The 23,749-nt window shown below is 37.5% G+C and overlaps 1 protein-coding gene across 1 annotated transcript; it reads left to right on the top strand.

Annotated features, from left to right (window-relative positions):
- The first annotated feature begins 961 nt into the window (after positions 1-961).
- Amon (prohormone processing protease amontillado) lies at positions 962-22,992 on the top strand. The gene is made up of 12 exons (XM_077425763.1): positions 962-1,545; positions 10,893-10,997; positions 12,445-12,712; positions 13,233-13,270; positions 15,571-15,647; positions 15,951-16,215; positions 17,086-17,298; positions 17,544-17,644; positions 17,945-18,178; positions 18,773-18,937; positions 19,731-19,848; positions 20,541-22,992. The coding sequence occupies exons 1-12, from the start codon at positions 1,390-1,392 to the stop codon at positions 20,703-20,705; spliced, it is 1,905 nt and encodes a 634-aa protein (XP_077281889.1). The 5' UTR covers positions 962-1,389; the 3' UTR covers positions 20,706-22,992.
- The last annotated feature ends 757 nt before the right edge of the window (positions 22,993-23,749 follow it).

A 23,749-nucleotide genomic window follows, 5' to 3' on the forward strand; every position in this document is an offset into this window, starting at 1 on the left:
GTTTCTCAAAGACTTAGGGCCATGGCACACAAAAAAACTTAAGCAGTAGAACGTTAGCAGTAAGAGAATCAACAGTTTAGATTTGCTACCGCTTACGTTATACCTTAAATTTTTTTGTGTGCCATGACCCTTATAATAAGTCAAAGTAGCTCCATCCTTCACAATTATGCAATTATTCTCTTTAAATTGTTAATTCAGTGTCGCAATATTCATAAACCGCGCTTTCCGCGATTTTGCTGCAACAGCAGAATTATTTTTCTGCGTGCGCTCATAGTTTTTAGGAAAACTTGAAAAATCCTTTGGCATTTAAATCTTTGTAAAAATTAGACATCTTTTTTTGTAAAAAAGTAATGCGAAATATTAAAAAAAACCTATATGTATTTTACTACGGGCCATTATTTTTCTTCTTTTTTGAGAGTGAATATTATTCGTTATCTGACGATTACCCTCGAGAAACGAAACAAATTCGCGCACGCGCGACTGCCAAATTTCCCATGTTGGTCGACGTCGACGTCGACGTCGAGACGCTACTTTAATCAATATATCGAATGACGTCACGCAAGAGGTTTATCACCTGCTCGCTTCGTTGTTCTACGTGGTGCGGCCACGCAATTGAGATTCTCCTTTTCTATACCTCCTTTCCGCGGCGGGGTTGCGTTTTAATTCTTTCTCTCGGTTCCTCGCTCCTGCATCTCCTGCATTAACCGAACGTCGCGCGATCCGGAAAAACGTTGCAGATCTCCTATCGGACGTGAGCTTCCTCTCGCTCACGTATTCTTTCTCGCGGAGAAATTCGCGGCGTTTGCGCGTTAAACGCGTCGCCTCTCTCCCCCTTTCCCTCCCCCCCCCTCTCTCTCTCTCTCTCTCTCTTCTTTCTCTCTTTCTCCGTTTTTTCTTTGTATCTTTCACGCGATACTCGCGCGCCTGTAGCCAGGCGCGATACTTGCCGCTCGGATGGATTCAGTGGTCGTACACGTTACGAGCTCCTTCACTTCCTGTCGGACGGATCCGCCGCGGCGTTGTAGCGCCGTGTAACGGCGTGTTCAACCCCCGCGGTTGCTACCGTCACCGGGGAGGTGAGGAAGGAGCCTCCTTTCGTTCTTCTCTTCATCTTTTCCCCTCTCTTTTTTCCCCACGCCGATTTCCTCATCGTCCGCGCCGTGTGTCTGTGAACTGACCGCCATCGCCTCCTCTTCTGCCGCCTCGCCTCCGCCGTCGTCACCGCCGCCACCACCGTCGCCACCACCACCGCCACCTCCGCCGCCACGAAGATCGTAGTAGCGTCGCGTACCTCGAGTAGCCGAGTACAGTCGAGCGTCCAGTATCCCCGAACCCGCGAATGCGGAGTACGAATACCTGGACGTACCTCGCCGGCCGCCTATCGTCACGATGCTACTACTCGCGGTGATCGGGCTCCTCGTCCTCGCCGGCACGGCCACCGCCGAGGTCTTTACCAACACGTTCCTAGTGAGGATGCGGCAGCCAGCGGAGCGGCACATAGCCGATCGCGTGGCGCTGAGGAACGGCTTCATTAATCTCGGACCGGTAAGTCCGACGGGATCGGCACGCCGATTTTTTAAATATAAATCTCGGGAGAATACGAAAGAACGTTACCTGAAATATTATTTCTCGAGAACACACAATTTCCTCAGCTCTACTCTATATATATATATATATATATATATATATATATATATATATATACTTCACATTATTTTTCCTCTTCCCTTCTCTTTTCCTTCCAGGTTTCCGTCCTTTTTTCATCGCAGCTGGTTACCTAACTCGTTCCGAACGTAAAAACTGTAACGCGGTAGATCAGGCAAAATTTGAGGAAACGGACTTCACGCTCTTTTCGCTTTGATCCATGTACGTTTCGTTAAGCCGCGCACGAACGAAACGATCCAGGTGGACGGCGAATCGGGCAAATCACGCGGCGAACGCGGATCTTGTTGACGCGGTTGACGTAACGATCGGATCGCGCGGGCAACCGCGGACGTCTCTTCGTAGTCGCCCCTCACTTTCTCGCGTATGGCGTCTACTCGCGTCGCGTTCGACTCGCGAGAAATGGCACGCGAGCGTTTTCGATTCAAGTGTGAATTTGTTTTGTTTCTCGAGGATAATCGCCGAATAACAAATATTCACCTTTAAAAAAAAAAAATAATAATAATGCTTCTCGTTTCAGCTCGTGCGCCATGTCTGTCGTAAACTTCGCCGTCCGTCGTTGTTAAAACGGGCATCCATTATGTACGGTTGAACTACTGGGTTCGCCAATAAATGTCACGAAAACGAGATGTCCGTGGATAGCGATGCGCGCCCAATACATGCTTCGCAATTATTTGCAGCCGATATGAATATCGACGAATATTGTGAATTCCGAGAGAACAATAAACTGTTTCGCGTGTTTCCAAACTCGTTTAATACTCGATTAATTAGTAATAAGGAAAACGATATAGGGGGGGGGGGGGGACAGGGGTTAGGGCAGAATAAATATTCCTTTTATATCCTTGTGCTACCGCGAGCACTGAAACCGCTGATTCCATTGCAGCACGTTCAATTACTCCGCAGATTGCATTATATTAATGGTCGTATTTTCCAGCATGCCGCCCGATAGAACGTTCATTGGCATCTCGTGCCAATTGATATCATCAAGGTAGCTCCCCGCCACTCCTCCCTCATCCTTTTGTATTCTCCAAATACCTCGGTTTAATACCGGAAAACAGACATTAAACAGACAATTTTGATTATGAATTTGATTCTTGCTCTAACATCGATTATTGTACAAATGAGCAACATAATCTCTCTCTCTCTCTCTCTCTCTTTCTTATAAATAAAAAACTAAAATAACATGCGCGTGAGCAAATGTGTCTCTCTCTCAGATTTTCCAGTAGTTAATTCTTTAACTGTGAGTGACACATACTTATGCGCGAAAGTCGCGGATATTTGCAGCAGGAGCAGGTAAATTTTTAAGTGGGGTAATCGATCGAGACGTTTCGCATTCACGGCATCGTTAGCTTCCGTCCAAATATGGAGACCTGGATGGTGCATGCCGCGGTGCGCGGTATTTCTGAATAGTTCGCTTGTTTAATTAAAAAGAAAAAGGAGAACAAATGTTGTCGCGCCCTGTCGCTCGCGAGGAATTAAATATTTCGTATGTCGACTCTGCTCCTGTCGCGCTGCACCGTGACGCCACGCTACGCGTCAGATTCAGCGTCACGTACGTCCGTCCGCAGTTTGATGTACTCTACTGATTGCCGGACCACTGTGCCGTACTGTGAACCACTAGTAAGCTCGGTCGTTCGCATTCTCGCCTCGGTCGCCCTACCCCAGCGTTGGTGCGCAAAAGCTACACAAGGTTGTTTAATTACAAAAACATATAATATAATATTAAAAACATTAATAATTACGAAATATCATAATATAATAATATAATATTATAGAAACATTATAGTATGATAATATAATATTAATATAATAATATGATATTATAGAAACATCATAGTATGATAATGTAATATTAAAAACGATAAATATGTATAAAAGGTCAGATCTCACCGATTCTATACTTAAATATGTAGGGGAGGTCTTTCTGAGTAATTCTACGCAAGAAAAAAGTGAGGGACGGCATTCGTTTAGAAGATATAGCAAATTGAAGTTTCACAATTTTAATACTTTTTTTTAGGTATTATAAAGTAACATTAGTTCTAAGAGAAGTAATTTGCTGATATGATAGCACACGTGTAGGCATGGGAGAGACAGTAGCTCCTTCTCTGAAAGTAGGGGTGAGTACGGGTGGAATTGGGTTTGCGTGGAAAGTTAAAAACCCGTTTTTTCTTCTTTCATTGCTTCGTATGGAAATGCTTAATATCTGTAACAGAAATAATTTGTTAAAACAGAGAAGAGTTAGTATATTGAAAAATAGAGATACAATTTTATATTTTAAGAAGATAAATACACAGTATTCTCGGCTTTAACAATGGCAAAAGCATAAATTGTTGTTTTTCAGTATTGTACGGTTCCACGTGAGTTTGCAACTTTCCACGCGAACCGAGATCCACCGCCACCCACCCCCGTCTACATGTGTATACTCTCTATACACACATATATCAGCAAATTACTTTCTTTAGCATTAAAATTATGAGACTTGCTATATCTTCTAAATCAATGTCGTCCCCCACTATTTTCTTGCGTAAAATTACTCAGAAAAACCTCTCCTATAACATATTTAGGTGGCGATAAAATGAGGTTTGACCTTTTATGCATATTTACCTTAAAAACATATTATATTTTTGTAATTAAATAATATACTTAATATACTTGATATACTTTTTAACTTTATATAATTTACATTTTGGTAGCTTTACATCTTACGTATTGATCGATCAAATGTTCAACTTAATATTTATTACATTTTTTATAGTGGAATATATATCGAATATTTTATCGCATACGGTCGAAACGCGCTTATATCACGGTTCTGCAATTAGATATCTTCGTATATAGCAGTCTTCGGAGCATATCCCAGCGCGGGGTAGCGCAGACACTCGAGTTTGCTATAAAAAATATATTGCGATGGGGGGATAGGTGAAAACGAGGTGCTCAAACATTTTTCTTCAAACATTTTGTTTCCGCAATGGGAAAGGTAAACCGCGGTTCGACACGAACAAAACCATCCTCACGTTTTCTTCGACTATCGATATAGTTTACGTTTATCACGTTTATGAGCGGCAAAAAGAAGAAGATCCAAGTTGCGCGGGTGAGTTCGTAAATAATCGGCAAGAAATAGGAGTGCAAGCGTTATAGTCGAGACATTTATTTAATCTTATATTATTTATAGAGAGTTCTTCGTCTTTTTATAAGAGCTGCCTTTATAACTTATCGAGTGGAAGTTTTTTAAATGAAGACTGCCGTCGTGTTTTCCCACGGCAAGAATTTTTCTTTTTAATCTGACAAGAAAAGTTTCTTATACTGCACATATTGCACAAAAATTCTACAGCAATACGTAAATGAAAAGGGTAAAGATAATTGTGGTTTAGTTAAAATTTTCTTTGCATTATCGATTGCGTTAAGGGATTAATAATAAACGCAGTTTTTTGATCACGCTAATACATATAATAGCTCGCATAAATCAAACCTAGTTAACGCAAGCATCCATTGGCGAAGTTTAATTGAACTACGGTAGCTTAGTCTGCATCGAAACGAAGTATAAAGTTTTACTACGAGATCAATACCCGAGAAAATGGGACTGGTTTAAAAAAATCACAACACGTGATTCTCGACGCACGTACACGAAGTATAATTATTAACGATACGAGCGAGAAGATGATGGTTTTACGACTTTTACGTAAAGAAATAGTACGCAAATATAAAAATACAGAATAAAATTTTATAACGTACAAGATTCTATTTTCCTTTTTAGATCAATGTTGACAAATTAAAATCGTATGTTGCTCTTAGATTTAAATAAAATTTTATCTTGCAATATAAATTGCTGTCTCAACGATTTTCACAAATGAAAAATACGAAATGTGTTCCGATTAAAAGAATAACAGAAAATAAATAAAATCGCTGAATAAATATATGTAAAATAATAAAATAAAAATTTATCTCTATTCCTTTTAACGGAACATTGTATTTTTACTTCCATTTTCTTATTCTCGTTGTTAAAATGAGTTGAGATAAAATGATTTTTTATTGTTACAAGCGTAAAGAACAGAAAAAAACAAGATTGCTTTCTCGATTTGTTGGCGTAATTTTCTCTCGCGTAAGCGGATTTTACTTCCAACCTGTTTCTTTTTTTTTAATGTAGGTAAATCACTCGGTTTGCGGTGGTATCACCGATAATCGGCCACGCGATATTAGATAAATGTTTCTGATGCAACTTTACCATTGTAGGAGGAAATTGATATCCTGTAAGCTCTATTTACCGGCGTAGTGACGTAGTTTCTTTCGATTAAAACTGTTTCCTGGCTGTCTCGTATGATTAACCGCCGTGGGACATGGAGGCTAAATTATCGTTCGGATCGATCGCTTCCACCGCGATGCGATTAATTCTACTATGTTTGGCAGTGACTGATTTTGTGTTGCACAAGCTTAGGCAGCGATTGATACGATCGATTAAGAGGATCTTTCCGCAAGTTTAACAAGTTGTCGAACAGCTATCATTGTCGTTCATCGAATTGTACCGCGGCATTAATTTCGCATGCCGATAGTCGCAAGAGCATAGCAACGAACACACGCACAACATTTTGAATATTCATGAAAAGGAAAAAGAAACGGTACGAGATCCGAGAACGGCTTTTTATTTTAGAGTGAAGGAAAACAATTCTAACTTTTGTTCTCGGCTTTTTTTTCCGCTAATGCAATATTATTGATGACTAGCTGGTTACCCGGGCTTCGCCCCGGAGAACATATGTAATAAGACACGCAAATAGTCTCTCTCTCTCTCTCTCTCTCTCTCTCTCTCTCTCTCTCTCTCTCTCTCTCTCTCTCTCTCTCTCTAAAATGGTGTAAATTGAAAAATACTACTTTCAATTAAACCGATTTTCAAAAAGATACCGGTTCCCAAAAAAATCGGTAACGAAAAAATATACAGTTTATAGCACTTCCCGGGAAATTTTACCCCTGTTCTATATACAATTCTTTAAAATTCGATTAATTATTTCCCGAAAAATTCGTCAAACTTTTGATACCGGTTTCCAAAAAAATCGGTAACAAAAAATTATACACTTTATAGCACTTCCCGGAAAATTCAACCCTTACTTTATGTACAATTTTTTGAGATTTGGTCATTCGGACGCGGTTTCCAAAAAGATCGGTAACAAAAAATAGTACACTTTATAGCACTCCCCGGGAAATTCTACCCCTACTTCATATACAATTCTTTGAGATTCAATCAATTATTTCCCAAAAAATTTGAAACATAAAAAAACCGGTTTCCAAAAAGATCGGTAACAAAAACTATACACATCATGACGCTCCCCGTAAAATTCTACCCTTACTTCATATACAATTCTTTAAGATTCGGTCAATTAATTCCCGAAAAATTGAAAAAATTTCCGTACCGCGGTTTCTAAAAAGATCGGTAACGAAAAATTATACACTTTATAGCACTCGTCGGAAAATTCTACCCCCGTTTCATATATAATTCTTTGAGATTCGGTCGATTATTTCCAAAAAAATTAAAAAAATTAAAAAATCGGTTTCCAGAAAATCGGTAGCAATAAACTATACACTTTATGGCACTCCCCGGGAAATTCTACCCCTATTTCATGTACTCTTGATAAAAATTCGGTCCACTAACGAATGAGTAGTTCGCGGACAGACAGACAAACAGTCGGGTTTTATATATAATAGTATAGATATAGATAAGCTGCTACAACGAGGATTTATTTATTACGTAAACAATTTACGTGCCGAGACAATCCTCGCCATTTACACAGCGGCCTAATAAGAAAACTAATTATTTTATCTCAATCGCACACTCTCTTTATTTAGCAATGTAGGCGTATCGGGAAATCGGATTAAAGATATTTAGAGAAAAAGCGACCAGTTTTAATCTACGTATTGCTCTCGAATTTCCGCTGCGAGAGATCTCGTTTGCTTTTTCTCTCTTTTCTTCCAGACATAAAATTTCCTCATTCTCCATCTCTGCACGTAGTATCATGTCGTCATTCGCGTACATTCGATTTTCAATCCGCCGGTGAACGGAATTCATAATATTCTCATCAAGGGAAGAAAGAGAAAGAAAGAGGGGACTATATTGTAAAGAGAGAATTACATGATATATAAATAGAATTATACAGAATATATACATTATGTGTGTGTGTTAAACTGTTACGTTCCTTTATATAAAAAGTATTTGCAACCATATAGGTAAGCTACATAATAATCGTGAAATGAATGAACAGAATTGAATTAGCATATATATTTATACTTTATATACAGAGTGGCACACATAAAACCGTCTCCAAATAATTTTTTGTAATTGTATTTTGCAACTGTATTTTGCGTTTGGGGTCGATTTTATGTGCGCCATCTTGTACAAGTCCAAATAAAATATTTTTTCTTTCCTATAACTTATAAAAATTTCACATTGAAGAAGCATATATAAAGCGTAAAAAGAAAGAGAGATTTTTCCCATCTTCGATAAAGTGCGCGAAATATTCCGTTCTAATGAAAACATTGATTTAACTGGTTTTAAAAATCAACTTATTCCAATTTTTTTTATTTCGGAAAGAATTGAACTATGAAGTTTCGCGTATAGGGTAATATACGCCGCACCTAAGGAAAACTTAATTTATTGAGTACTATTTAATATGTTTAAGGCAAATGAATTATATGAGTAAAAACTTTATACTGTCTACTACAAATTATAAAACTGAAAAATTAAAAAAAAATAGATGCATTAAAGATTATTTTGTTATATAATCTAAAAAAAGAAGGAAAAAGAACACACAGGAGATTTCAATTTTTGCAGAGTGTTTTGTATTCTAGCATAAATCCCGCTCGCTATAAATTCCATATATCCTAAACAGGTGCACAAGATATCAAGCTAAACAAAGAATACAAGAGCTATGCACTTGTATTTTGCTGTATTCCATCCTTTACTATCCCTCTACACTTATGTATCATGAAATAGCCATTAAATCTGTTACACTCTTTACAGTAATCATTTTACGTAGGTCGAATCGTAATATATGATCGCGCTACTCACTACATTGAAAAATCGATTCAACTCACGACGGTTTCGTTAATATTAACAGTAAAGAACTGAAATTACAACACAATTTTACACTGAGAAAAAAAGCTGTTGCTTCAATGAAAGTGCTATCACGGGGTGCCAAAAACATAAGTAGTTTATTCAATTGTATTATTATTAGACCCAATATCTGGATTATTAAACCAATAATTAAATTTGGCACCCCGTGATAGCACTTTAATTGAAACAACAGCTTTTTTTCTCAGTGTAATGTGGCATAAAGGCACATCTATACTATTATCTATACTATTATATAAAATCCTTACGGGTGGTGTATGTTTGAACGTTAATAACTTAAAAACTATTGGACCGAATTTTTACAAGTATATAAAATAGGGGTAAAATTTTCTGGAATGTGCTATAGGGTATGTATTATTTTGTTACCGATTTTTTGGAAACCGATTTTTTTAATTTTTCTAATTTTTACGGGTAAAAGAATTAAAAAAATCAGTGTCCAGAAAATAGATAACAAAAAACTATACACCCTATAGCACTCCCCGGAAAATTCTATCCCTATTTTATATGGTTTTAATACAAATTCGGTCCAATAGTTTTTGTTGGGAAGTTGAGTTCCCGCGACCATACGCACACTCAGTCCGAGTGGCGCCATCCGGCGTCGTGTCGGGCATGATAATTATCGGAACTTTGATCGATATCTCGCGGTGAATATGTGTCGACGAAAAAGGCGACACTTGGGCTTATCGCAACTTCCGTTTCAAGCTCTCGCACCGTGAATCCGCTACGGTGATCCCCGTGACTTTTGTACCGTGCAGTTAGATTACAAATATATCTGTCAGCAGCGAAATAATCGTTGTATCGATCTATCTCCGTTCTACCGCGATTGATCTCCCATCTCGATCCCGACATATCCTTATCAGTTTTTAAGTTAAAAACGTTCAAACATACATCACCCGAAATGTATGTTTGAACGTTTTTAACTTAAAAACTATATTGGACCGAATTTTTGCCACAAGTATATGAAATAGGGGTAGAATTTTCCGGAGAGTGCTATAGAGTGTGTAGTTTTGACGTAGAACTACGTTTCTATACTATTATATAAAATCCTTACGGGTGGTGTATGTTTGAACGTTAATAACTTAAAAATTATTGGACCGAATTTGTATTAAAACCATATAAAATAGGGGTAGAATTTTCCGGAGAGTGCCACTATGTGTATATTTTTTTGTTACCAATTTTCTGGAAACCGGTTTTTTTAATTTTTCTAATTTTTTGGAAAATATTTTGCCGAATCTTAAAGAATTGTAGATCATACAGAGGTAGAATTTTCCGGGGAGTGCTATAAAGTGTATAATTTTCCGTTACCGATCTTTTTGGAAACCGGTACGGAAATTTTTTCAATTTTTCGGGAATTTATTGACTGAATCTTAAAGAATTGTATATGAAGTAAGGGTAGAATTTTACGGGAAGCGCCATGATATGTATAGTTTTTGTTACCGATCTTTCTGGAAACCGGTTTTTTTTAATGTTTCCAATTTTTTGGGATATTGATTAAATCTCAAAGAATTGTATATCAAGTAGGGGTAGAATTTCCCGGGGTGTGCTATAAAGTGTACTATTTTTGTTACCGATCTTTTTGGAAACCGGTTCCGAATGACCGAATCTCAAAAAATTGTACATAAAGTAGGGGTTGAATTTTCCGGGAAGTGCTATAAAGTATATAATTTTTCGTTACCGATTTTTTTGGAAACTGGTATCAAAAGTTTGACGAATTTTTCGGGAAATAATTAATCGAATTTTAAAAAATTGTATATAAAACAGGGGTAAAATTTCCCGGGGAGTGCTATAAACTGTATAGTTTTTCGTTACCGATTTTTTTGGGAACCGGTATCTTTTTGGAAATTGGTTACAAAATATTAAATATTTCCAATTTTTTAGTAAATAATTGAGTGAAAGAGAGAGAGAGAGAGAGAGAGAGAGAGAGAGAGAGAGAGAGAGACTATTTGCGTGTCTTAATACATATGTCCTCCGGGGCGAAGCCCGGATAACCAGCTAGTAACAGAATAATTGCGAGCAAATTCCTTCATTCCTTCTATTTTTTTCTAACGGCGTAAATACAGGAGTTCCCTATATTCTTTGTTGGGATATAAGGAGTAAAAATAAAAATCTTTTGAAGGTATTGGACAGCCGGACGGAGTATCATTTCGTACATAGAGCTTTGCCGCATGTACGAAGCAAACGGTCTGTGCCGCACACGCGAAAATTAAAGGTCGACCCTCTGGTAAGTTGATATCTTGCGACAAACTGCGACACCTACGCAACAATTATCATTATAAAGATAAAAAAAATGGAAGTTATCAAAATGCTAATATAGCTTATCGAGAATCAGATTTTTATGACTTAATTTTTTTTACTCTGAAGAGTAAGATTGGATGAGTTTTATACGCTTGTCAGGACACGAGAATGCATCTAGAAAAATTCTTTCAATAATATTTAAACTATAAAGTCATTAACCCTTTGCGCTCCAAATTATTTATCACAAACAGCAATGATTAAATATTTCATTCTTAATTTAATCTAATTGAATTTAACGTGCAATGATCGATTTGTATTAGATTGCATCTACGCGACAATTATTACCATAGAGAAAAAAATAAGCAAAATTGGAAAAAATCATCGAGATTTAAAAAATATATCATGTTGGTCGTAATCAAATACCGTTTCGAATGTTTGGTAAACAATGCGGAGAATTGCTGCGAAGCGATTGCGTCGAATCCATATCTCGATATAGGATGGCAAAAGGTTAACCTTTCGTTGCACATATTTTTCTGTTAAACATATATAATTTAATGAATTTTAGAGGTTTTTGGGGTTGCTATTATAATTGCAAATCTGAAATTAAAATTTAATAAATCAATATGATCCAATATGACAGTTTTTAAATTGAAAAAATTAACTAAGGCTTATTTACGTACACAATTTTACACGTATAAGAGTTTTTTTAGACTTCTATTTTAAATCTGCAGTGAAAATTTGAAAATACAAACTGGCGGATCCAATATCAAAGAAATTTTTGCTACTTTTTAACACGAAAAAGTCTAATATAAATAAATAAAAAATATATATATAGATATACGCAAATGTAAATTAAACTTAAATAATTTTTCAAAATTCTTACAAGAGGATCTTGCAAAGTGTCAAATTCTGCTTGTATTAAAATTTTATTTTAAAAGTAATAGATAAATTTAGAAATTTTATCAATCGGAGAGCCGATAAAAAAGGAGAAAAATAGTTACACTGAGAAAAAAATTTTCTGCATTTTAATAAATATTAGTTTGCATACAAATGTGACTTTATTTATTAAAATGAAAAAAAATTTCCTTTTTATTAGTATTTGTGTATTTACTGAGAAAAAATATACTAATATACTAATAAAAAGAAAAATTTTCCTTATTTTAGTAAATAGAGTCACAGTTGTATGTGTGCAAACTAATATTTACTAAAATGCAGAAACTTTTTTTCTCAGTGTACATATTTATGTTGTTTATTACAAGACTTAGGAACATAACGATACCAAATAAGTTACACAAATCAATTATAAAATACATATAAAAACATAGAAAAACTGCGAAGAAATAAGTGTCTTCAAATGAGAGACATCGACATCGATGCCTCTCCCTCTTGTAGGTACTTAAAAAGGGCAATGTCAAAGTGCAATAAAAATTTAGGTGGCCACGGCGATACAGCAGGCTGGTTTCAAGAGAGTGAAAAGGGGCTACAAGCCCCTAAGCGTGGACAACCTTGTGCCGTTATATGAAATTAAGAATCCCGCAAATCCGGCGAGCAAGGATCCGACGGATCCATTCTTCAAGTATCAGTGGTATCTGAAGAATGTCGGGCAGAACGGCGGTAAACCGAAGCTGGATCTGAACGTCGAGGCTGCCTGGGCTCAGGGCGTAACGGGGAAGAACGTGACGACAGCTATAATGGACGACGGTACGTGACGAGGAAACGTCTTGTTTCTTTCCTTCTTATTCTTTTTTTTCTTTTCCTTTTTCGGACAAATCGAAATTAGCGAGCTGGAGGACTATTTTAAAGTCAAAACGGCGTTAAATTACACGCACCCTCGAGTGCAGGAAACTGGCGAGGAAGCTTTGAATCGATATCGCGCCGAGAGGGTAGCGCGAGAGTTACGCAACGCTCGCACTCCCGTTTCATCGGAGAGATCCGGAGATACGTATTTTCCGAGCGTCTCCGTCGTAACTGTATTTGACGAACGGTATAATAAGATTGTTCAACCGAGTCCTTTTAATACCGACCGCTTTTCATTAACGAAGAAAGCGAAAAATTGCCACTTTGCCATTGTCCTCTTACGGTCTTATTGCTTCCTTTTTCGCGGAGCTTGGAACTTATTTACGTTACACGTCACACGTGGCACGGCGCATAACATCACGCGTCATGCTGTAACGCCGATACAAAATCCATATGTATTAATAATTCTATTGTTTTATTACAGGTGTCGACTACATGCATCCGGATCTTAAATATAATTACGTAAGTATATTTTTTATAGCATTAGTGTTTCAGTGCGAAGGGTTTCTCGTTTTTTACCAAGAATTCATTTTAAATCAAGTCTGAAGTCCAACACTTTATTCAAAGAGAACAATTGCATTGAAGTCAATAGTGTTTTAATAAAAGTCTTCTTTGCAACTGCATGCTATTTTATTTTCAGTTTTATTTTACGAATACGAAGAACTCTTCTTGCGCCAATTTAACGGAAGTTAATTGCATCAATTCGATAATTAATCATTTTAAAACAATGACGATGAAAATTTCGTGAAAGCTGCAACGCGTAATGAAGACAAAGCTAATGCATAGTATTTCTGCCACGATAAATCTGCGAAAATAATTTAATATAATTAATAATCCAGTACGTTAAATATGTTAACAAATAAATTTACGCGAATATTGTCGTCATACTTTCGCATGGATGCCTGCATTCTTGGCGTATCTCCCATGGTAGTATGTCAGGAATTCCAAATCCCCGAGAGCACAAGCCTTTGAATGCGGGTAGAGCGGAGACAAAAGAAGACTAATCTCTTACAATATTCGTGCGATAGAAAAAAATCTGAAATATAAAAATAAAGGCTCACGAGATTAAAAATCAATTACAGACAAAGAGCATCGACCCGTAACAAGGTGTTAATGTTCATGTATTCTTAATTAAAAATTACAATTAACGCAGTTTGTTATATAAATTCGGATTTCAATAACATTAAAATACGTTAAAAATTATTAAAAACTAAGATTAGCGCAAAAGTTCGTTGAATTCGGAGTATGCCATCCTGTAAAATTGTGATTTAATGTAATTAAGTCAATTTGGTGTGTTAAAAGACAAAAATTAAAAATTAATACGTACATCGAAGTTTGTTTCGTTCTATCGTGAGATAATTTGTAGGGTCGGCATTATCGATGATGTGTTCTATTACAATGATATGACAAAATACTCGGCGGCGAGAGAACAAAACCTTATATATAGACAAAAGGAAAGGAAAGGAAGGAGAAAAAGAGGGAAGATAGTGGATGGCACGAGATAACAGAAGGAGAACCAGAATTTTTATTTATGTCCAATCTATGTTTTTTGACTCTGGTTTTCAATTGTCTTTTACTTTGGCCTACATAAGTTACCTCACAATCTCTGCAGAGAATTTTATATACAATGTTATTGTGGGCTAGCTTGTCGAGATTGTCCTTGCCCATTTAAATAAATCTTTTTAGAAGATGTGCAACAGAAAAAGCAATCTCTGCATCTTTGACAAACCTTTTAAATTTCTCTGACGTGAATTTGATATAGGGAACGGTGAAGTATTTTATGTTGTTTGATTCAAATGAAAAATCAACCCTTCTCCTTTTCAGAAAGAATTGTGTTAGTCTATTTTTAATAGTAGAGAAAATGAACAGTAAAGGATAACCATTTTCTAAGAGCATCTGAATAATTAAATTAAAGTTCTTTATGTGATATTGCGGATGTGAAATCGACAAAATCTTGTCAACTAGTCCAAAAATAACGCCCCGTTTATGGGAGATTGGATGGTGTGAGTGGTAGTTTAGGTATCTCCCCGAGAAGGTGGGCTTATGGTACCAATCAAAAATGAATTTTCCATCTCTCACTATCACCGTGACATCGAGGAAATCAAGTCTATTGTTTTCACTAATTTCCATTATTGTAAACTGTAATTTCTTGCGCAGTGAATTAAACATTTCTAAAATACGTTCAAAGAATTCAGGTGGAGCTGTCATAATAATATCGTCCACGTATCTGCGGGAAAGCCTAATGTAAAAAGGTAGCAAATTAATCGCCTTTTCCTCTATGTCCTGCAGTGTAATGTCAGCAATAATTAGTGAAAGAGGAGAACCCATAGGAGAGCCAAAAATCTGTTTGTATATACAGTTGTTAAAAACAAAAAAGTAGAGTTTAACACTAAACGAATGCCTAATAAAAATTTGACTTTTGGTATGTGGGTTATTCCTTCACAAATACAGTCCCATCTTTTTTTTATGCTAATTTAATAGAAACATTGGTAAATAAAGAAACCACAAAATCTGAAATTATTTCTTGATACAAAAGTCAACGGTTAATACAAAGCGTTATTGTTAAACTATCCTTTTATAGCTGTTTTCGTAATTAAAATCAGCGCGTCACGCGTGATTCGATAGTTCGTGGTATCGATTTCGATTGTCCTAAGCCCTAAGCGGTAATATGCACACGGTAATATGCACACTGTAAATATGCCACTACACCGATGAATTAATAATAATCATAGGTCTGGACTAAAGTCGACGTTTCCTTTCAGAATGCCAAAGCTTCTTACGACTTCAGCAGTAACGATCCTTATCCTTACCCGAGGTACACCGACGACTGGTTTAACAGGTAAGGGTACAGGTATCTTTATATTTAAAGAAGGCATTATATACGTACTCTCTCGAGGGAGAATACAACGAGGGAAAGTTAATCAAGCTGGAATCAAAGAAGTAGATAAACGGAGTCGCGCGGGTGAGGGTGGAACGAGCGCGGCTCTTAACCGAGGGCGTGGAGACAAAGGCACTTGTGTTTGAAAGTAAAACAAAGGCGCGTCCTACATCCGCGCGCCGTGAATCGCTCGGTGAACTTCCGCGCCGTAATAACCAGAACGAGAGAGAGCCTAAAGATTTGCGGTCTTTTGTTCACGGGCAGCCACGGCACGAGGTGCGCCGGGGAGGTCGCGGCCGCGCGCGACAACGAGGTGTGCGGCGTCGGGGTGGCGTACGATTCGAAGATCGCCGGGATACGGATGCTGGACCAGCCGTACATGACCGATCTGATCGAAGCGAACAGTATGGGCCATGAGCCCAATCTCATAGACATCTATAGCGCCTCCTGGGGACCCACGGACGACGGGAAGACGGTGGATGGGCCGCGTAACGCGACCATGAGGGCCATCGTTCGTGGCGTTAATGAGGTATATACAGCCTGCGTAATTACTCCTACGCTAGAGACCATTAAGCGAAATTGATAGAATCACTGATACTTTTAACAGTAAAATAGTGATAGTGAAAGCTTTTTGTTATCAATTCTTGTGTCAAATAAAGTCAGAAAAACTTGTCAAAAAAATGTATCGGCGCTAATAGCGATTGTCGCGAATAATGAAGATTACTCTTTCATTTATTCCAATTTTTTTTAATTTTAAATTTAATGACACGAGCTTAATAATTTGACGATCCGATATTATTCACGGAGAAATGTGAAAATAGTGAAGTTTAATTTTCAGTTTCTCTTGAATGCACTGCAAAAAAAGGACAAACGCTTACGCTTGATAACAGCAAAGCTAAATATACAGGCCAATCTTCGAGCAAACAATAAAAAGATCAGAAAAAATATAACTTTCGCCAGTGATTAAAGACTAAAAATATTCCTTTATTATAACAATAAAAAGATGTTGGTTTAATGTAGGTAAATAATAATAATTTATTATAGATAGTGGGAATATAACAGTCGTTTACATTTCGACTTTCTTAATCTTCATCAGAGAGCATGTTTGGTCAAACCGATAAAATTGCATTACGAGTAATATAAAAAAATGAACCAGTAATATAAAATTAATTTCATAAATTGGTTTGATCAAACATGTTTTAATAAACACTATAAGTAAGGCAAAACATAAACGATTGTTATATTCATATTATTTAAAAAATTATTATTATTTACATTAAACCAACATCATTTTATTGTTTGCTCAAAGATTGGCCGTATGACTTGTGTATTTAGAAAATAAAAGATCGCGTTGTTTCCGCCCATTCATATTGCTCGTTTGCTCGCGTATTCCCTTCAGGGCAGAAACGGATTGGGCAATATCTACGTCTGGGCGTCCGGGGACGGTGGAGAGGAGGACGACTGTAACTGTGATGGATACGCCGCGAGTATGTGGACCATCAGTATCAACAGTGCCATCAACGACGGCCAAAACGCCCATTACGACGAGAGCTGCTCCAGCACCCTGGCTTCCACATTTAGTAACGGTGCCAAGGACCCTAACACGGGGGTGGTAAGTAGATGCTGTAGGGATCGAGAAGAGAATTACCTACAAAAGAATTTTCTTGTCCCTTTGGGGAGGCGATTTTATTTGAAGAGAGGAATGTTGTTATATCATAAATGTTTTATTTATCGCTGAAGAAAATGCGTATTCTGGGGCAGAAACTTCGCAGCGACATCTCTTCTTTTATGTTGAATTATTTTTAAAAAGATGAGAATATCTTTTTTTTCATTTCGTTGTTATGTTTTCTTTTACAGGCTACCACAGATCTGTATGGAAAATGCACGACAACTCACAGCGGGACGTCCGCCGCGGCACCGGAAGCCGCGGGAGTGTTCGCGCTTGCTCTTGAAGCCAAGTGAGTGTACCTGTTCGATTTTTCTCAGCGTATTTTTATTAACGCCGGCGTAGTATCTAATTTAATATTCAATTATTCCATTGAATATGAAAGACCGTATGTGCGTAAAGACATTCTACTTAATTATTTTAACGTTCTCTTACATTAATATTATTTACATTCGATAACCATTTTCGCAAATTTACTGCGTAAATCTTAGAAAAATTTTATGCGGATGCCGTCAATCTATTACGTGATACAGACTAACAAAAATTTTCTTCTGACACCGATAATGCAAGTTGTAAGAGTTTTCGTTTCCAGCCCGCAACTGACCTGGAGAGACATTCAGCACTTGACCGTCCTAACTTCAAAAAGAAATTCTCTGTTCGACGCGAAGGACAGATTTCATTGGACCATGAACGGCGTTGGGCTCGAGTTCAATCATCTTTTCGGATACGGCGTCTTGGATGCGGGCGCTATGGTAGCTCTAGCTAAAAAGTGGAAGACGGTACCGCCGAGATATCACTGCGAAGCTGGTTCCACATTCGAAACGCAGTAAGTAACCGTTTTTTGGAAAGATTGACGATCTGGAGCAATCTGAATGAAATGATTAGAGTGATACAGGCGCCGTTAGCGAGGGGGAGGGAGGCGAGGAAGACTTGTCCCCCCCATTTTTTTGCAAATCTATGATAATTTCCGATAAATTAAAGTAATGTTTATATGTGTAATTTGAAAACCCTAACAAGTTAAACTTTAAACTGTACTTTTATTATATATACATATATTTTTTTTTAGTTTTCAAAGTCCCTCCAAAAATTTATAGCTAACAGTGCCTGAAGGTGATGAACCGAATGTTATCGCGATGTTAATCATTTACGTTTTGACTATAGCTTACTTATTATAGTCTTTCTCAAAACATGTTTGGTCAAACGAATTTATGAGATTAATTTTATATTACTGCTTAATTTTTTTGTATTATTTGTAAAGTAATTTTATCGGTTTGATCAAACATGTTCTGATGAAGATTAATCCGTCATTTACGTCGAATACGACGTAAACGACGGATTCTCTAAGCAATTTATTCCGACTTCTTCCTCGACACTCGACTCGTGTTGTCAATCCGTTTCCTCAACCCGTTTTATCTTCCAGGAAAGTCACGAGCGATCGATCTATTCTCGTGAAGATTAAAACCGACGCGTGCGCTGGCACGGAGTACGCCGTTAATTATTTAGAGCACGTGCAAGCCGTCATTTCCGTAAATGCAACTCGGCGCGGCGATCTCGAGCTGTTCCTCACGTCCCCGATGGGCACCAGGTACGACAAACGCCACATTCCTGATCTGAATTTTTCATCAGGATAAAATGGATAAAATTGACTTAGCTCGTTTGTTGCAAACTATAAATTTAATATGCCTGATATACGAGCCTAAGATGTATTATGTACACATATATATGATAGCTTCAAAGTTTTCTTCTTTCTCTCTCACTCTCATGTGCGGTTCAACCTTCCACACGTGCTTCGTCCTTCGATCAATTCGCAATAACCAAGCACCATACTCTTTTCCGCCTTAATAAGTTTATCTCCCTTCTTAACTCATTTCTAGCCACTGTTACACCAACAACTTTGAAAATTGTTTTAGTTGAGAATATCGGTCTTATATGACCTGAAAATAAAGTTTGAACTCTCGATAATATATTTATGTGGTCAAAGTAGCAAATTTGATTTCGCATCTGTGCGTGCAATGGTGGCCAGATGAAAAAAGGTTAAAAATGGATCTTTTTAATAACAGGTATTACAAATGTTTGAAATAATTTAAAAAATCATATGATATTGTCAGACGACCAAACTAACACAAATCATACTAAATTGAGCCGTCAAGTAGACTTACCTGCAGGAAATCTTGCCAATGGTGCATTTTTTCACCAGCATTGTCCAGAGAACTGAAAAATCGGAAAATTTTCTCTTTGCATGAAAACATTATTGGAAATTCCAATAGCAAGCCCATAACAGAAAGGCATCGAATAATTTCATCAATTTTAGGTAGCGGCCAGAAATGGGTTAATTTTTTCTCATGAGTCCGATATAAATACATTTCCATAATTTTCAGATCTATGATCTTAAGCCGCAGAGTAAACGATGACGATCACAGAGATGGATTCACGAAGTGGCCATTCATGACGACGCACACATGGGGAGAGTATCCTCAGGGAACTTGGTTGCTGGAGGTAAAAGAGAATATTAAAAAAGTGTCGATTTTGGCCTCCAAGTGTAAAGTGAATAAACCTTGAAAAATCATTGTTTGAGTCCTCAAATGACAGGAAATAATAATCATTTGTCCGAGAAGTAGTGGGAACAGGCATTTTTAAAAAATCGCTCCAAGAAAGTTCCAAACTTCATCCATTTTGTTTTTTTTAACTATATTTAAGTCGTATTTTATGACTATACCACTATACATTTTATGTAAATTTTGTACAATTATTTTGAAAGGAATGTGATGTACACATGCACTTCTCCTATGTCACACATAGAAGTGTCTAGTTGCCACGTGTGGGAGAAAACCAAGAAGTTAACGTCTTTTGAAAGACAAAGTATTGGAATTTCAATTGTAGTCAGAAGGACTTGAACCCGAGTCCTCGCGGTTACGAGTCTGACACTTGCCACTAGACTACACTGCCCGCCCAAATTAAGTCACCACTTCTCGGACAAATGATTATTATCTCTTGTCATTTGAGGACCCAAACAATAATTTTTCAAGGTCCATTCACTTTACACTCGGTGGCCAAAATCGATACTTTTTTAACATTTTTCTTTCATTTGTTTGTCCGTGTTCCTTATTTGAATTTCATTACGTGTTCTTCTCCTCTCGCCTGGCACACTCGCGGGAGTATAACTCGATCTGAACATCGGGCTTTTTTAGGTAAGTTTCAACACTCAAACGCCTCAACACGGATGGCTGAAAGAATGGACGCTGATGCTTCACGGTACCAGAGAACCACCATACACGGGACTATCGACGGCGGATCCTCACTCCAAACTAGCGATTGTCAAGAAGGCCCACGAGGAGCGATTCAGCGCAATTTAACGATATCGATGTCCACGCAATTATCGCCGATTTCAGCGAAGAAAATAGGAATAATCCGATCGGAAGATGTTTACGCGAGCGCTCCCTCTCTGCTTTCCTGATTTCGCGCCGCGCGGCTGGAGTAATGTACCTCGATTTATTTCAGATTTTGGTTTTGCGCGCCGATCGCATCGCCCGTGCCAATCTATCGTCATTTGTTATTCCCGCGTTTTGGTTTATATTCGCATTTGAATCATCGCAGAAAAGTCAATCCCGGTACTTTTCATTATAGCCGTGCGTTTGTCGTATCTCTATTATAATTATAGTGTCACCTATAATCACATATCATGCCGTTTATAACAAAGCCTGTATCGTTAGGAATTTGTATCTTTTATACAATTTTCAGCACTTTAACTTGTTTTCTAAATGCCCTATTATCGAAAAAGAAAAGTTAAACCAACAAACTTTATTAAAGGACAGTTTGTTTGCATCTCTGAGAAATTCTGATAAAAGAAATAGATTTCTCATAAAATTATGTTTATTACTTATATTGTAACATATTTTTACGCGTCTTTTACGATCTTTGAAGTTCTTCCTTTTAATGTAGACAGGTGCTAAAAGCACTCAGCAGAAAGAATTGATAAAAAATTTGAATTTATTGTGTCCGGACAGTCATGGATTAAAAATGGTCCAGAATATTATAATCTTTACTAAAAATCTATTATTTATGACCGATATTTATGACCTGTTATTTTTAATTAGTATTTATTATTATTATTGTTATTAGCGCTAAGCTTCCGACCGAGCAATTACCGAAAAGTATTATTTTGCTAAAACTGTGTCCACGCGTTGACAGCTTTCCGAAAAGTTTTCAAGTCGACGATCGAAACTTGACGATTAGGGGAACAAGGTGACGAGAAAGGAAATTTACTATGTATTACTCAAATAGCGGAATAAAAATTACTCTTCTGACGGAGCGGTGAACTCGAAGCATTTAGCGTTAATGAACGTTATCGAATCGATAGCGTCTGCAGCGAAAGAGTATCCCGGGAACAAGTAATATTCATGCAGTCATCGTCGTCCTCGCAGCCCGATAATTCGGGTCCACCTTGTATATTTTTAATAGAAAATTCAACGATGCAAGCGGGTCGAGTTAATCAGAAGTAGCGACTATTTGCGAAATTATTTTTTAACGATGCCGCAAACTATACATGAGTCAACATCCGCTTCTTTTTCTTCCTTTTGTAGAATTATTACTCAAGTTTGATAAATGTTTAGAATGTTTAGAATAGAGATCTGTAGAATAGGGGTCTGATGTATCCTTCTCTTCGCCCGCTTATACATAATTGATACATGTCACGGAGTTTTATTTATTTGATGACGTTCTGGAACAGCGTGCACAACACGTGCCAGAGTGATTAAGAGTCTATATATTTTCATTTGTACAGTTTAACAGGAACGACAGGGGGACACGCGCGAGGACGTCCGTGAGGGACACGAGAACGCGAAATACGGATGCTACAAAATCCGCATGTGTAGATGATGTACCTTAGAATCGTAGCGAACAGAGTTTGAGCATTACATTAAATTATATGAATATAAATGCATATATAAATAAGGTATGTGTACATTATGTATGTATATGTATACGTGTAGGACATCCCGTCGCTGCCACGTTAGCCATCGAAGGGCCCCAGTGAACATAATGCCTCAAATCGGAACATAAGACGTCTTGAAGACATTATTAGGATGTCTTCAAGACGTCATATGTCTCGATTTGGGACATGCGTGTTGTCTAGGACGGCTTCCACCAGATAATTTCGTGATGGGTATCTCAATACGGAAATACCGGGGCTGCCATATATTTTTTTTAATAGGGAAGTGCGATTATAAAATTGGCCGAACGCTATATAAAGTTTGAGTTAAACTCTCGTCGCTTCCCGTTTAAGTAGCTTCGCGTATTGAGATCCTTGTCGTCGAATCATTCCAAAAAGTCCGTCAAGAAGCGACGTGATAACGGTCCGAGACACCCTATATATAAACGTATACATATATTTTATATATATCTTATATACAGAGTGAGACGTCTAATTTCGCGACTTAGACGATCTCTGTTGTTCAAGGCACTTTTCGATAACCGCAGAGATAAATTGAGTCACGAAGTCAAGAGTTGCCCCGCCCTGTATATTTTATATATGTACATCTCATTACATATATCTTGCAGTTGAAATGGATTTAATCAACTTTATTGTGTATGCGTTATAGGTGGACGAATAAAAGCTGTATTTTTTGGCTGGCATCGTTTTTATCTAGTGTACCTTCAATGCTATCAATTTAATACTACCTCCTTCCTTCCATTGTTTGTCTGTTTTCGGTGTGACGCTATGACGTTAAATTTACAAGGATAATTTTGATTCGACAATTAATTCAACCGGTATAGTTATTTATGGGAAAATTTCAAACTATTTATTGTCCCTGATCTCCAATCTTGTTACAAATATCAAACAATAAAAATTAATAAAAATATTTTATTTGTGTTACATAACGTAAAATAATATTGATAAATTAATCGATTAAGTTAATTGGAGCTTGCTCGAAGGTCATCATACGACGTATATACGAGGTAAATATTTAAGCACGCGAAAGAGTTCAGAGACAGAAAGAGATGCACGTAGAAGAAGAAAAAACAGTGTGAGAATTGCGGGGTTGGAAAGGAAGGAGTGGGAATAGGGTAGTTAGTGGGAGCGCGGGTGCCCGCTCCGTCCGAGTTCAGTCCGACCGTCCGCGTGTCACTGTGAACTCGGAGAACGGATATCGCAGTATATCGTGTTCATAACCCGTCACAGGCCGTACCCTTGAGATCGTGATAACGTCGCTGAAACGTCGATCCACGTCGTCGAAACGTCGTCGATTAAATTTTGCACGGCGCGTCGAGCACGTCATGTGCACATCCCGCTCTTTCGAGTCTACCCGCTCGATCAGAAGTGAAGTTCGAAGAAACGCGACGAGTTTGTGCGAAATTGCGAATTTCGATCGTCGCGTCCTGTCGTCCCTGAAAATTCACG

Source organism: Temnothorax americanus, unplaced genomic scaffold (assembly GCF_048541705.1).
Source record: "Temnothorax americanus isolate GAGA-0224 unplaced genomic scaffold, ASM4854170v1 Scaffold90, whole genome shotgun sequence".
Taxonomy (NCBI): domain Eukaryota; kingdom Metazoa; phylum Arthropoda; class Insecta; order Hymenoptera; family Formicidae; genus Temnothorax; species Temnothorax americanus.

Bases quoted from the DNA above. Each gene is read 5' to 3' on its own strand.
- Amon (XM_077425763.1), top strand. From the start codon at position 1,390: ATGCTACTACTCGCGGTGATCGGGCTCCTCGTCCTCGCCGGCACGGCC. The intron at 18,938-19,730 runs GTACGACAAACG...CATAATTTTCAG, and splicing joins ACGTCCCCGATGGGCACCAG to ATCTATGATCTTAAGCCGCA. The intron at 19,849-20,540 runs GTAAAAGAGAAT...GGGCTTTTTTAG, and splicing joins AGGGAACTTGGTTGCTGGAG to GTAAGTTTCAACACTCAAAC.